The 14347-nt window shown below is 42.1% G+C and overlaps 1 protein-coding gene across 6 annotated transcripts in view; it reads left to right on the top strand.

Annotated features, from left to right (window-relative positions):
- Positions 1 to 13425, top strand: part of SLC35B4 (solute carrier family 35 member B4) — a 38447-nt gene extending 25022 nt beyond the window's left edge. For 3 of the 6 annotated variants that reach the window (XM_086689717.1, XM_025929761.2, XM_086689739.1), the window contains 8 exons: positions 190 to 292; positions 1584 to 1633; positions 4437 to 4518; positions 4737 to 4797; positions 6340 to 6449; positions 7989 to 8064; positions 11864 to 11939; positions 12786 to 13425. In XM_086689717.1, the coding sequence (XP_086545843.1) occupies positions 190 to 292; positions 1584 to 1633; positions 4437 to 4518; positions 4737 to 4797; positions 6340 to 6449; positions 7989 to 8064; positions 11864 to 11939; positions 12786 to 13029 (802 nt within the window). In that variant the 3' untranslated portion in view covers positions 13030 to 13425. Of the gene's footprint in view, positions 1 to 189; positions 293 to 1583; positions 1634 to 4436; positions 4519 to 4736; positions 4798 to 6339; positions 6450 to 7988; positions 8065 to 11863; positions 11997 to 12635 lie in introns of all 6 variants that reach the window. The other 3 variants (XR_015244863.1, XR_015244865.1, XM_086689746.1) reach the window with 3 other exon arrangements.
- The last annotated feature ends 922 nt before the right edge of the window (positions 13426 to 14347 follow it).

Here is a 14347-nt window from a genome sequence, read left to right on the forward strand (position 1 = left end):
CTTAGTCTAGCTTTGTGATGTATTTTTATATGTACTTAGTATTGACTTCACATTATAATAGTGATACAGTCTCTTAATATAGAGGAACTAAAACAAAATAACCTTTCTAACCACAAAGATTGATTTCCTTCTACCCTTGATTTTCTTGAAGTAGATTTTGTGTGATGTGCTGTGATGTCTGCATTTCAGGTACTATGCTGTGATGGTCACCATGTTCTTCACTGTCAGCGTGGTGAACAACTATGCCCTGAATCTCAACATCGCCATGCCCCTGCATATGATATTTAGATCTGTAAGTGCTGCCGGCTCCCATGTGTATGTTCTTTCAGAAGATGAAGCCAAGAGGGTAGATTGAACACTTGGCAAAAGTAGAAAAGTCTTGTAGTAAGTAAAGTCTAGGGTATAAGAATAGATGTCCTGGATGAGTGAGCATAGGCTGGCTTTCATCTGCAAAGTAAGGTAAAAGGTAGACAGTTGACTTTTATCCCTCTGAAGTCTTAAGAATGATCAGTAAAAGGAGCTAAAATGTTGCCGGGACACAGATTTTATGTTAAATTTCTTTCATCTGGCTGATTTTATATTCAGACTTGGTATGAATGTTATTTAACTTATTACTCATCAATTTTGGTTTCTTTCATAAAATTACATTTACTCTTAGTACATAAAATAGATACATCCCTTTTCTGATTATATATATATACACACATATATATACACGTGTGTATATATACACATATGTGTATATACACGTGTGTATATACACATACGTGTATATATACACATATGTATATATGTGTATATATATAATCAACTTTTTTTTTTTAAGCAAGAGACTTGAGACAATTAAAGGGAAATTTTTGATGAAGGTAGGGTTTCTCCCAAAGCAGCAGACATTTTCTTCTTCCACTAGTGTTTGGTGGGAGATCTGCATGTAGTTTGGTACATAAATAAGAACAGTGTGCTCCCTGAAGAACAGGGAAGACTTCAAGGGGAGTGTAGTTAGAATTGCAGAAAAATGCAAGATGGGTTGTCATTGGAATTACAGCACTTCTGTGTAGTCTTGAGATTTTTGTGAGATCGAAGGTGCTACCCCCAAAGGGACTTTTCAGCCCTAATTATAATTACGTAGATAACCTTCAAAACATTGGACGTGTAGTAGACTTTCAGTAAAGACTTGCTGATTGATCGCCACCTTTCCAAAGAAGAGAAAGACATCCCTGCATGACTTCTTTCATTATTTAAAACCGAGGGTGAGGAGAAGTTTATTGAAACTCTCATAATTTAGATGGAAAACTTCACAATAAGTCTACAATATAATTTATTTCGGCTAGCCTTAGTTTCTGCTCTGACCGGTATTTAGAGAATTGGCCATTTTTCTTGTTGTTATCTTTGAAAGATTTTATTATTTTACATAAGAGATTTATGTGGTTTGTACTTTTTGCCATTATAAGAACAAGTGAACCTTATTATTCATCCTGACCTCCTCCTCCTCGGCTCTTTGCCCACTTGTCCATGTTCATATTTATCTGGAATTATTTGCTTTCCTGGGGCACTAAAACTGTTACTGTTGTCTCCTTTTATAGGGTTCTCTAATTGCCAACATGATCCTAGGAATTATCATTTTGAAGAAAAGGTAAACAATACACTTTTTTTTTTAATGTTTATTTTATTTTTGAGACAGAGAGACAGAGCATGAATGGGGGAGGGGCAGAGAGAGAGGAAGACACAGAATCGGAAGCAGGCTCCAGGCTCCGAGCCATCAGCCCAGAGCCCGACGCAGGGCTCGAACTCACGGACCGTGAGATCGTGACCTGAGCTGAAGTCGGACGCTTAACCGACTGAGCCACCCAGGCGCCCCTAAACAATAAACTTTTGTATTTTATGTCTAGGAAGGCTATCCTGAGCCCCATCCATCAGCTGGATTCCTTTTCTTGTAGTGATGATAAGTTTGCTCTTGATAATTCCTTGTTTCGCAGCTCTCTCTGTAACAGCGACATGCATCTTGAGGCCGTGGACCAGGTAAGGGGCCCCATCTGTCGCTTTGGAGCAGCATTTTCTCTGGGTAGAACTCTTGTCATCATTGAGTCTTTAGTACCACAGTAACCTACATAACCAATTGATTTAGAACTTCACTCCTGTGTAGTCTCTACTAGCTACATGAGACCGTTTACATTTAAATTTAATTAAATAAATACTTGTATCTTGTCCCAGTAGTCACATTTTACCTGCTTATAGCCCATGTGGCCGGTGGTGACCCTGTTGGAGAACCCAGATATGGAACATTTTCAGCTTCATGGAAGTGCTGGGACAGTGATGTCATAGAAGGTGTTTATGAGTATAGCATGATCATCCATGTTAGAAAGAAAATTCCTAACAAAGGGCCCAAATGGCCAAGCAGATAGAATGAAAAGTTTCAGGATTGTTCTATGTGGTTGTCGCCAGTGGCTTTCTCTGGGATATGGTTGGGAATACCAGAAGGCCCTGAGATGCTTTCTCAAAGTGTTTGCCTTCCACTTGTGTCCTGAGCCTTACCCCATGCCCCCAAGGAGGTGAGGCACTGGGGAGAGTCAGCACATTCAGTCTGGAACATTTCTCAGGGAAAGTTCACCCTCGCTGTTAAGATCACAACTGTACAAGCTTATGCCAACTTTTCTGTCCTAGACTCCAGTATTAGAACTCTCTGTGGGAATCTAGAGTTTTTAAGAAATAAGGGCTGTGTCACGAGAAAGATAGTTGTCCTGTCTTGATAGGCTCCTTATCACAAACCCTTTATCTTCTGAGGCTTCTGTATTCCCCCCAGATAGGTATGATTGTAACAGATTTCTAGGTTCTCTCCAGGTAAGCATTCATATATACTGGTCAGGTTCGTTACATCGAAGTGACTGCCACGCTTCTTGATAATGTGTAGAATTCACGTTGGGACAGACCTACAGTCCTTCCAGCCTTTGATTTTGCTCATAACAGGGATACCAAAGGACATGTTTTAAAAGGAATGTATTCTCCTGACAGTGCTCCGAAATGTCCTGGGCCTTTCTCAAACACCTCCGTTTCCCTTAAGAACTTATTTTGGGTCTGTTTTCTTGAATCTATCCAAGTAAGCCTTTTTGACGCTCCTTGGTGTGTGCTCCCCAAAAAGCAGGTATTTCCCTAAGGTAACTATCTACTACCATGACTTAGTAAGTTAGTATCTCCTCTTGTTTAACCTGAGTACAGCCTCTTAGGTTCACAGTGTTTTCCTCTTTCTAGGCTTTGAAGACCAAGTCCATACTCGTTAATTTTCATGAATTTTCAGGCCACAATTCCAAACCTCTCCCGATCTTGATCTTTCCAGACCGAAGAGTTCCCTTACTTTTGTATCTGCCTCCTCCAGCGCCTGTTTCTTCACCCTGCCCCTCTCCTCTGGTGTGGTGCTGTTGGCCCCTTGAGCTGCTGCTCAGCCAGTCCTTTTGGCCTTTTATGAGGTGATATGACCAGAAGTGTACAAAGTATTTGACTGGAAAACCTCTGATGGTTCCTCCTGTAAGTTTAATTTCCTTTCATTCTTGCCTGAGTCCTTTTGCTTTATCACTAAGAGCCCAAGAGGGATGTTAACGATGTTGTTCCAGTTAATAGGAAATGCCACCATTCTTACTGTCAGTAGTCCTATTAGTGTCATAGTCCTCCCTTTATCCAACTGTGCCAGCATTTAAAAACATTAGAGGAGCACCTGGGTGGCTTAGTCAGTTGGGTGTCCGACTCTTGATTTTGGCTCAGATCATGAGCCCAGGCTTGTGGGATCAAGCCCTGAGTCTGGCTCCACACTCAGCTGCTTAAGATCCTCTCCCTCCCCCTCCCCCCTCCGACTTTCCCCCACTTGGACACATGCTCTCTCTCTAAAATTAAAAAAAAAATAATAAAAGCAACAGTCGAGTCATTCAGACATGATTTACAAAATCCTTTCCTGAAAATGGACAAGTTGAATGATTTCTTTTTTTTTTTTTTTTTTTTTTGAGCACTGAATCCTGCTACTTGGCCGTGATATTCTGTTCTTCCTCTTGTGTGTTGTGTCCCTTGACACTCAGGTCTGGGCCCCCTGAAGACAGGGGAAACAGGTGGCAGTTAAGATCTCAGTCGGGCTTTCATTTGGACTCTTGAGCAGAATGGAATGTCATGTCTGGTCTGTGTCGTTTTTGGTTCTTGTTTTCTGATGAAACGATCTATCGGTCCACCGACCAATGGAAACTCTTTTAAGCAGCGCTAAGATTGGGTGTTGTTTAGACACCAGCCAGCATCCTGATTCTTTCTCACATGGCCTTACGTGGGAAGTCTGCTAGAAAGTGATCCCCTCAGCCATGTTTTGGTGATTTTTACTCTTAGGCTCCATCTGACTGTGAACATAGTGTGGAAATTCAGATGTGTGCTTTTTTCCTAAGGTGTTCTGGTTCTTGTTTTTGCAGATACAGCATATTCAAATATACCTCCATTGCCCTGGTGTCTGTGGGGATATTTATTTGCACTTTCATGTCAGCAAAGCAGGTGGTAAGAATCACTTCACAAATTATTTATATTCACTCCTTGCCGTGGGGGCACAGGTACCTATTATTGACGCAATAAACTTAAATGCTTATGCAATAGAAGGATTCGGGTCTCTGCAAGAAAAGAGTGGAGGTGACTGGGTAACACAGATATTTCCTTTGTACCCAAGCACCTTGCATGTAGTTCTAGACTCTATACCGAGTATTTTTCTTATTTCCTAGACCTCCCAGTCCAGCTCCAGCGAGAATGACGGATTCCAGGCATTTCTAAGGTGGTTACTAGGCAAGTACAGTAATTACAATGAAGCTAATTGCCTCTGCAGTTCTGTTGGCTGAACTTTCTCCTAAGGGACAGGTTTGTTGGCAAGAAGCTTTGGCTACACAGATGATGCCACAGAGGAGAGAGGCACCCGGGGTCGTCATCTGTCTCTGAACTTTGGTGTTCGGAACATGAAAGAAAGACAACGTCCGTGTTCAGGGTAGCGTGTTCTACAACATGGATCCATATTTCCACGGCTGCCACTGGAATAGTTTCTGGTTGCCTGTCACACTCACTGGGAGCACTGCTTCGAGTGTCCATTACTTCATGAGCTGTCTGCTGAGCAGGAGCTTCTGCATACGAAGGGCACGTTAGAGCAGTTGGCTCTTGAAATTTCCAAGGGGCTCATTTCTGAATCTTAGATTTATTTTCTTCATAAGTTAGCTTTTCCCTAATGAGTGTTCCCAAACCTGACTGGTCAGCAGAGTCTCCTAGGGAATCTTTAAAAATACAAGTATCTCTTTGTGGAAGTCACGAGACAACCCCTGCAGAGCTCTGGCCTCACACTGGATGACACGGAGGTGAAACTCTTTCCTGCTTAGCCAGGTAGCAGCAGTACCAGATTGAGACCAAGTGGAAGAGAAGTAGCAATGAAAGGACTCTGTTCTCCCTGCTTCTTGGCTTTGAGACTTCATCCTTTTAGGTTGTTGTTCTTAACATAGAAAGATCTTTATGAGCTGTTGGAAAAACACTTTATCCAACAAGAAAAAGTTGCAAAGGATACGAACACACAATTCATGGGGAAAACATTAGTGTCTGATCATTGTATGTTCGGCCTCAGTAGTCTTGGCATCAAAGAAATGCAAATTGAAACCAAAATGCAGTCCCTTTTTATTTTCGCTCTATCAAATTGGATAATCATTTATTATTATCCTCATTGCTGCTGAGGGTGAAGTAAGACAACCATTTTTGTATAACCTGTTTATGGTAGAAATTGACATAGCCTTTCTGGAAAAAATGGATGTATTGAGTTTTTAAAATAGCTACAACTTTTGAGTCAGTAATTCCATTTTGGAAAGTCTGTCCTAAGGAAATAATCAACATTTTGTTTAAAGATTTAGGTAGAAAGATGGACAGTGATGTTAATGGTAAAATAACTGGAAGTAACCTAATGAGGCTCATGTTATAATAATACATTTAACTATGGTTTCTATGTGCTACAATAATATGGAGCCATTAATTCATACCTTTGAAAAAATTTTAATAAACGACTTGAAGGAAAATCCAAGAAAAAGATCATGAAGAAAGCAAGATATAAAATTGTATATTCATTATGATCCTGTTTTTTTTGCATAAAATAAATAAATAAATGTATGTAGGGAGATAGAGCAAGCTATTAAGGAGTGGGTAGTAATATCGTAGTTAATGTTTATTTCTTTTAAAAATTTTGTGCATGTTCTACAACTAGTTTGTAATATATGTAGACCCTTAAGCAATCAATGTTCTTTAGGAAAATGTCTGGAAATGAGCAAATCTAACTCTTATAACCCAATTTTTGTTTTTTAGGTATAGGGGCACTGACTTTTGCTCTTCTGATGTCAGCAAGGATGGGTATTTTCCAGGAGACCCTATACAAACAATTTGGGAAGCACTCGAAGGAGGCTTTGTTTTATAATGTAAGCAATTTTTTGAACCTGGGGAAGACAAAAAGTACTGAGTCGTCATATGTCATTTCAAATGAAATACACGTTTTTCTGATGTCGTTGAAGGACCGAGTACTTTTTTTTTTTTTTTTTCAACGTTTATTTATTTTTGGGACAGAGAGAGACAGAGCATGAAACGGGGGAGGGGCAGAGAGAGAGGGAGACACAGAATCGGAAACAGGCTCCAGGCTCTGAGCCATCAGCCCAGAGCCTGACGCGGGGCTCGAACTCACGGACCGCGAGATCGTGACCTGGCTGAAGTTGGACGCTTAACCGACTGCGCCACCCAGGCGCCCCAGGACCGAGTACTTTTAATAGGCTACTAATGGTGTATTCTGAGCCACAGTTCTCTATAGGAGACTATTGTGCTCAGTTGGTGTGAACCTCGTGTGTCTGCTAGACAGGAACGACCCCCGGGGATGAAGAACCTTCACCCCCCAGGTCCCTGTAGGTGAAGTCAAATTAAAAGCAATATGGAAACTTGGAACAGGAAAATGAGTCCCAAAACAACATGCCAGGGAGGATGTCTGCAGCCAGGCAGGCATTTGGCGGTGGGGGGGTGGGAGGTGCGGAGTCCCTCCCAGTGGCTGTCTTCCCTTGATGGAGAGTTTCATTAGCAAGTTCTGTGTGCTTCCACTTTTTTGTTGTAAAACTACTGAGCGAGAGCCACCTCCTCTAACTGTCCTCTTCCTCCAGCGTCTCTCCTGTGGAGATAACATCCAAAGCACAGCCCCTCACCGTCCTGGCTGGTAGGGACGCCTTCGGGGTCCGTATTCAGAGATTCCTTCACCGCCAGCTTTCTGTACTAAAGTTGCAGACCATCAATTTGAGATATTTAATGGGAGCTGGAGTATGTGTCTGGGAATTTAAAAAATAAGGAACAATCGGTCCGGTTCACACCTTTGTTTTAGAACGGTACTCGGCACAGAGTAACTGCCTGTAACGTTAGCTCTGATTCCTTATTGTGGTGGGTTATTGTCAGGCTCGTTCATTCATCTGTGCCGACCTGTTGTGTCTTCTTCAACCCCTTTTTATTCTTGTCTTCATTTTATTTTCCCTGACCTCATATTGTCCTCAAATCTCTTTTTCCCTCGAGTTTCCTAAACTTCCTGAAATTTGCCTTTGCTTTATAACTTTTAAATCCTTGTATTTGCTCAGCCATTTTCAAAAGTAGCAAAATACAGCAAATCCTGTGGGCAAGGTGACTGGGAGTTAATTTCCCTTTTGTTGAGGGAAGGATGCCGGCTCCATTTTTTTGTTTAGTGATGTTTAGTGATGATCATCTGATTCTGTTCCATAAGGGCAAGAGCTGTAGTTTGGGGTTGACAGCACGCCTTTCAGGGTCACGTGGGCGGAAGCACTGGATACAAATATTTAATTTAGCGAGTCTAAATTCCTTTTCTTGACACTGCTTGTCAAACACCTTGTAAAACTTAAAGTCACTGTAAAGCCGCTGTAAATGTTCTGTGATGTGTTTGCATTTCAATTTACATGACCTCTTCCTTCCCACAGCACGCCCTTCCCCTCCCGGGTTTCATCTTCCTGGCTTCTGACATTTATGACCATGCGGTTCTGTTCAATAAGTCTGGTGAGTGTGGGCATCTCTGGGAGAATTACCTGACAGTTTCTGGGATCAGCTCTCAGTTTTCCTATTGACTTGACCACCGCTTCTTTTCACGGTCTTATCCAAATCCCTGTTCGAAACCCTCCCTGTTCTGCCTTCCGGGAATATAGTGCTGTTAATGAGCAGTTGCAGCAGCAAAAGCTTTTATGGGTGCTTCTCAGTTACTTGCCAACGAAGTTAGAGAACTGCCTTCAGATTTTCTAAGTGTCTTCATCCTCACCACAGAACGCTTTGGAACGTGTGTGTTTGCATTTGCATGTGGCACGTTTGGTGTTTTGAGGATGCAAAGACATAGCAATAACACACTGCAGGGGTGGGACCACGAGAAGCCGGGCAGCAGTCCAGCTCTGTGTTCCCGCACATCTTTTTTTTGGCTGGTGAAGGCGGACCTGCTCACAGACCCAGTCCTAGCCTAGCCACCTGGGAGCAAGGGGAAGCAAAAACCACGAGGGGGCTTTTTTCCAAGGTACAGGGTAGGTAGGCAGCAGGAATAAGCAAAATTAGTTTAAATGTCTGCAGGGTAAGTTAGCTATTCCTTGTTAAAGTGGCGAGTTAATAAGCTAGCTATAAATTGCCAACTAACTTGAAAGAAATTACTTATCTCACGTGAATATCTACTAAAAGACATGGCGTTATACAGACAAATGAACACACAGGAACAGATACACGTTTGTAGAATTAAGGCTTTACGTGGCTCGTACCTAAAATGGTGAGGACATTTTGTAGAATGGCAGTGTGTGCTCTGTAAAACTTGTTTGCCCTCTGAAGTCTGAACATGCATATTGTGAGGTTGTGACTGTGACTGCTTTCTGTTTGAGTTTGCTGTGTTTGCCTGTCCCATTTGCCCACAAAAAGAAATGTGTAATGAAGGTAGTGTGTTAAAGTTTCTAAGGCTCTGAATTACTCCATTTCTGATTTTGGGGTTTTTTTTTTTTGGAGATCTCATTGACATATAGCCATTTTTGTCACAATGATTTTTAAGGTCCCTTGAGAGTCCCCACACAGCAAAGGGCTATTAAAATAAACATCAGATTCCTTGGGATTGATTTGATTTCGTTCCTAGAGCGCTCTTCTACAAGTCCCAGGGATGGGTGTTTATATAAAATCTCTTTTAGAATCTGCCTTCAGCTCATACTTGCGTTGAATATATGCTTCTTTCTCTTGCTTGCTTTGAGGTTGTCTCAGATGAACCTGTTATCCTTGAATTTGCTAAGAGAACTAAAAATCCACCTAAATATTTTAAGTCCTACTGATTGATTCTTTTCCCAGCAAATCGATACAGTGGATCTCTGAAGTTATTAAACAGTAATAATACTTGTTAACTTTCTTTTCATTTCAGTACATGCTAAGTGTTTCAAAGACAGTAGAATGCCAGATTATGGGGATTTCCCACTAGTCCAGACATACAGTTATAGCGAATTATCTTTACATACATGGCTTTTTATTTTTTTGCAAAAGAAAAGTAACGTTCATTTACTAACCAGGTTTCAATATCACTGTCTGAATTTCCCAAGTTGTTCTGTATAATTCAGACCCCACAAATAATTGAGCAATTTCAAAAAAGTGATGAAGGGGCACCTGGGTGGCTTACTTGGTTAAACCTCTGATTCCTGATTGCAGCTCAGGTCATGATCTCACGGGTCGTGAGTTCAAGTCCCACATTGGGCTCCATGCTGACAGTGCGGAGCCTGCTTGGGATTTTCTCTCTGCCTTTCTCTCTCTGCCCCGCCTCCCTTGCTGTGTCTCTCAAAATGAATAAATAAAAACTGAAATATCTTAAGCTACAAAATTGGAAACTTAAAAATCTCTTTGATCTTGATTATTTTGTTTCCTCCCAAATATTTACTGTGCAAGCCTTGATTATATAAAACTAATATGAGAACATATTTAAGAGAAGAAGAGTTACCATTCCGTTGCCTGACACGTCAGCTAATTTCATTTTCCCCGTTTCCTTCCAGATATTGTTTATGTATATTCTTGCCTAGTTGTCATCCTAGCATGGATATAGTTTTATACTTGCTTTTTCACTTTCCTTCTTTATATGACTGTATATAATCTTCATGATTTTTTAAATTTTATTTTATACTTGCTTTTTCACTTTCCTTCTTTATATGACTGTATATAATCTTCATGATTTTTTAAATTTTATTTTATACTTTTTCACTTTCCTTTATATGACTGTATATAATCTTCATGATTTTTTAAATTTTATTTTATACTTTTTCACTTTCCTTCTTTATATGACTGCATATAATCTTCATGATTTTTTTAATTTTAATTTTTTAATGCCTTATTTAAAGTTCCTTTGCCATACATAGCCATTGCTCTAAGATTGGCCATTTAGATTGATTCAGTGTTTTATCATAAATAGTACTGTCATCAATGGAGAACTATTTTTCATCTTTTGAATTAGTGAGGATCAATTTCCAAGAATGCATATAAATACTTTATTGCCCCTTAAGAATTATGAAATTGATTTTTTTTACAAAAATGCACCAATTGCTACTGCCAGCCGAGGCTGCTGGTTCCACTGCCACCATTCCAGATTAGGATTTCATCATTTTTTTTTTTTTTTTTTTTTGACGTTTATTTATTATTGAGAGACAGAGAGACACAGAGCGTGAGCAGGGGAGGGCCAGAGAGAGGGGGAGACACAGAATCCGAAGCAGGCTCCAGGCTCCGAGCTGTCAGCACCAGAGCCCAATGTGGGGCTCGAACTCACAAACCATGAGATCATGACTTGAGCCGAAGTCGGTCGCCCAACCGACTGAGCCACCCAGGCGCCCCTCATCATTTTTTTTTTAATGGTTATTTATTTTGAGAGAGAAAGCAAGCACGTGCATGCAAGCGAGCACAGGCAGAGAGGGAGAGAGAGAATCGCAAGCAGGCTCCACACTCAGCACAGAGCCTGATGCAGGTCTCCATCCCACGACCCTGAGATCGTGACCTGAGCTGAAATCAAGAGTCGGACACTTTAACCCACTGAGACACCCAGGCGCCCAGGATTTTACAAATTTTTAATCGCTGTTTTAATAAATATAAAATGGTAGAGCCTTTTTTAATTTAGAATTCTCTCATCACTAGTAGGATTGAATATATTTTCAGATGGCATTTAGTTACTAGTTGTCTTTATTCTTTTTTTTTTTTTTTCATTTTTAAGAATATTTATTTATTTTTGAAAGACAGAGACAGAATGCGAATGGGTTGGGGGCAGAGAGAGAGGGAGACACAGAATCCGAAGCAGGCTCCAGGCTACGAGCTGTCAGCACAGAGCCCGACGCGGGGCTTGAACTCACAAAGCTGGGAGATCATGCCCTGAGCCGAAGTCAGCCGCTCAACCGACTGAGCCACCCAGGAGCCCCTAGTTGTCTTTATTCTTGTGTTAATTGTCAGCTGAGACCATGTCATTTTTCACTGCTCTGTACTTGAGTCTTTCTTTGTAAAGTGGGGTCCTATTCAGGTGAATGGTAGAGAGCTTATTTTACAATTAAAATTAATGATAACCTAATGCTTAAGATTCTCTCTCCTCCTTCCCCTCTTGTTCACTCGCATGCTCGCTTGCTCTCAAAATAAAAAATAAATTAGAATTTAAGACTGGCGTAGCCTGGAATCAGGGCAAGTGAAATGGTGTACGATCCAAATCTCTTTGCTAGGGGAATAACGTTGCTGTCTCTATTATGTTCAGTCTGTATCACTTTGTCCAAAAAGATGAAGACTTACGCTGTCCTAAATGTATGACTGTATCCCCTTTTAATCTTTGCAGAATTATACCAAGTTCCCTTCATTGGTGTGACAGTGCCCATCATGTGGTTCTACCTCCTCATGAATGTCATCACTCAGTATCCTTTGCAGCCCTCTGCCATACCCTCCTCTTGTGTCAAAGTAACACAGAGAAGGTTTGTATTCCTAATGGTGCGGTGACCTGAGTTTCGCTTCTGCCTTGATCTGAACTGCAGGAGACAGAGATTCCCATCCAGCCTTGGCTTTTGGGAACAGCCAGAGTTGGTAGCGCTGCAGGAGGTCAGCAGGCCATTGGGCACATAAAGGAGTTGCTGTGGGTGGCGTGGAGAAATCCGTGGATAATTCAGTATTGGTATGTGACAAGAATGCTCTGTGATTTCTCCTGGAGTTTTTCAGCAGCCTCGGTCATTTCACCAGCTGCCACAAAATTCTGCCCGAAATTTCAAACTAATTAAAGCCTAATTTTGTAAATGGCTCTCTTGAACGACCTTAAGTACACTATAAAAACCGTTAAGTCTTTGAAACAATGAAACAGATGGAGCTCGATCTCATTCCTCTGAAGTCACCTCAGAGATTTGCCCGCGGAGTTCCTTTTGGGACGAGAGGGTCGAAGGGCTGAGGACCAGGTCCTATGAAGTAGGTTTGCTGACCTTTCCTGAAAGTGTTACCTCCTGTCACTATGGGGGAGGGGACCCTCACTGTAAGCAGTGGGAAGAATTCAGAAGAAGAATTCATGCCTTCGGGCAGTTTCAAGCTAGGGTCCACCAACGAATGGCAGGACATTCATTCTGCAGGATATTCTACCAGGGAGGAGACTCAGAGCAGCCATCACCCATCCCCGCCTTTTCTGGTTCTTAGAATATGAACATTTAAACCATGCCAGAAGGTTCTCCCTGGGGTTCTCTTGGCAGTCTACAGAAAACCACCTTAACCCACCACTCCAGGTACGTGTGCATCCGGGGTGTCTTTATCCTCACCACAGAATGCGCCTCCCTTACCGTCACCCTTGTCGTGACTCTGCGCAAGTTTGTCAGCCTCATCTTTTCCATCTTGTACTTCCAGAACCCTTTCACTCTGTGGCACTGGCTGGGTACCTTGTTTGTCTTCGTTGGGACCCTAATGTACACAGAGGTGTGGAACAACCTAGGGACCACAAAAAGCCAGCTTCAGGAGGACAAGAAGAACTGAGGTCAGCCTGGAACAGAGAGACCAGTGTCAAAATGGGCCAGGGTCTGGTGAAGGTCTGGCCACCGTTTCGCTTTTGTTAATGCTGAAGTATTGAACCAGCCATGTCCCAGAGAATCCTCAGAACGAGGGACGCCTCAGATTTCTTACTGCTGTAGACACCAACGTTTGTGGACTCTGAATGGAAACCCCGCAACCCTGAAATAGAAATAAGAACAGTTGTCCACTATTGAACAGCCAGTTGGGTTGTTACTTGTTTACCAGAATATTTAGTACTGTTACTTGTTTATTGAATTCTGAGTCCTCAGAGCTTCTAGTTTTTTATCCGTGGTCTCGGGCAAGATTATCTCTTGTTGCTATTCTGATGGTTCTCTGCCATACAGTCATTATCATCCTGTGGCCTCGTCCCTTTTTTTTTTTTTTGTCACCTTTCCCCTCCCCCCTCCCCCCCAACCCCAGCAGCACTTTCAGCCAGTCAGACGCTCCAGGGATCATCATCAGGAACAACTGAGTGGCCAGGTGAACGGAGACACCAAGGATGTTGGCCTGGGAAGGAAACAGTCGTCCTGTGAGCTGAGCCCTGGTAACACTGGAGCAGGACTGATGGGAATCCTTTCCCACAGCTTTTTTTTTTTTTTTCCCCTATGCAAAAGTTCTATTTTCTGTGCTTGAAACAAACCTGCAGCATATCTCTATGGCACAAAGTTAATAAGAAAGAAAGGTCGTGTATGAATTGGGAGAGACGTTCTCCGTGTCTTCTACATGAACCCCGTTAGCTCAGAGATGCGATGGTGACGCCAGGATGGCGGGGAGAAGCTGGCCCTCGTCAGCACTGAGAGAGCCACAGCTAAATGTTCGAAAGGCTTCTTCACCAGAGAGATTCAGCCCTGCCGGTCAGTCTGATAAAAGTCCTGGTCCCTCAGGCTAAGGAGTAGACTGATACATGGTGGGTGTGGGTTGTGGTGTATAAGTCAGGTCAAATCACAACTAAAATGAAAAGTTTTTTGGTTTTTTTTTTTCCTATGAGGTATCTTAATGTTCTTGATGGGTAATCTGCGGGGGCTTGGGAGGTCGTGTGTTTTACTCCGTGTAGAAACCTGCCCCCCTTTGGCTGATCACGTCGGAGGTGTAGTTTCCCTCCCTGGGAAACTTTGGAGAAAGAGGAACAATGTGAACGTAGAGTGTAGGGGTGTGTGCGCACTCGTGTAGCTTGTGTGATAATATTGGAGGAGAGAAGAGCGTGAAAATCTGTTCTTTTATTTTCTTGTTCTTCACTCAGCCCCAGACCTTCATTAACCTCCCACAAGCACATGCTTTTCTT

Source organism: Puma concolor, chromosome A2 (assembly GCF_028749965.1).
Source record: "Puma concolor isolate L17-30 chromosome A2, mPumCon1.1.hap2, whole genome shotgun sequence".
NCBI lineage: Eukaryota > Metazoa > Chordata > Mammalia > Carnivora > Felidae > Puma > Puma concolor.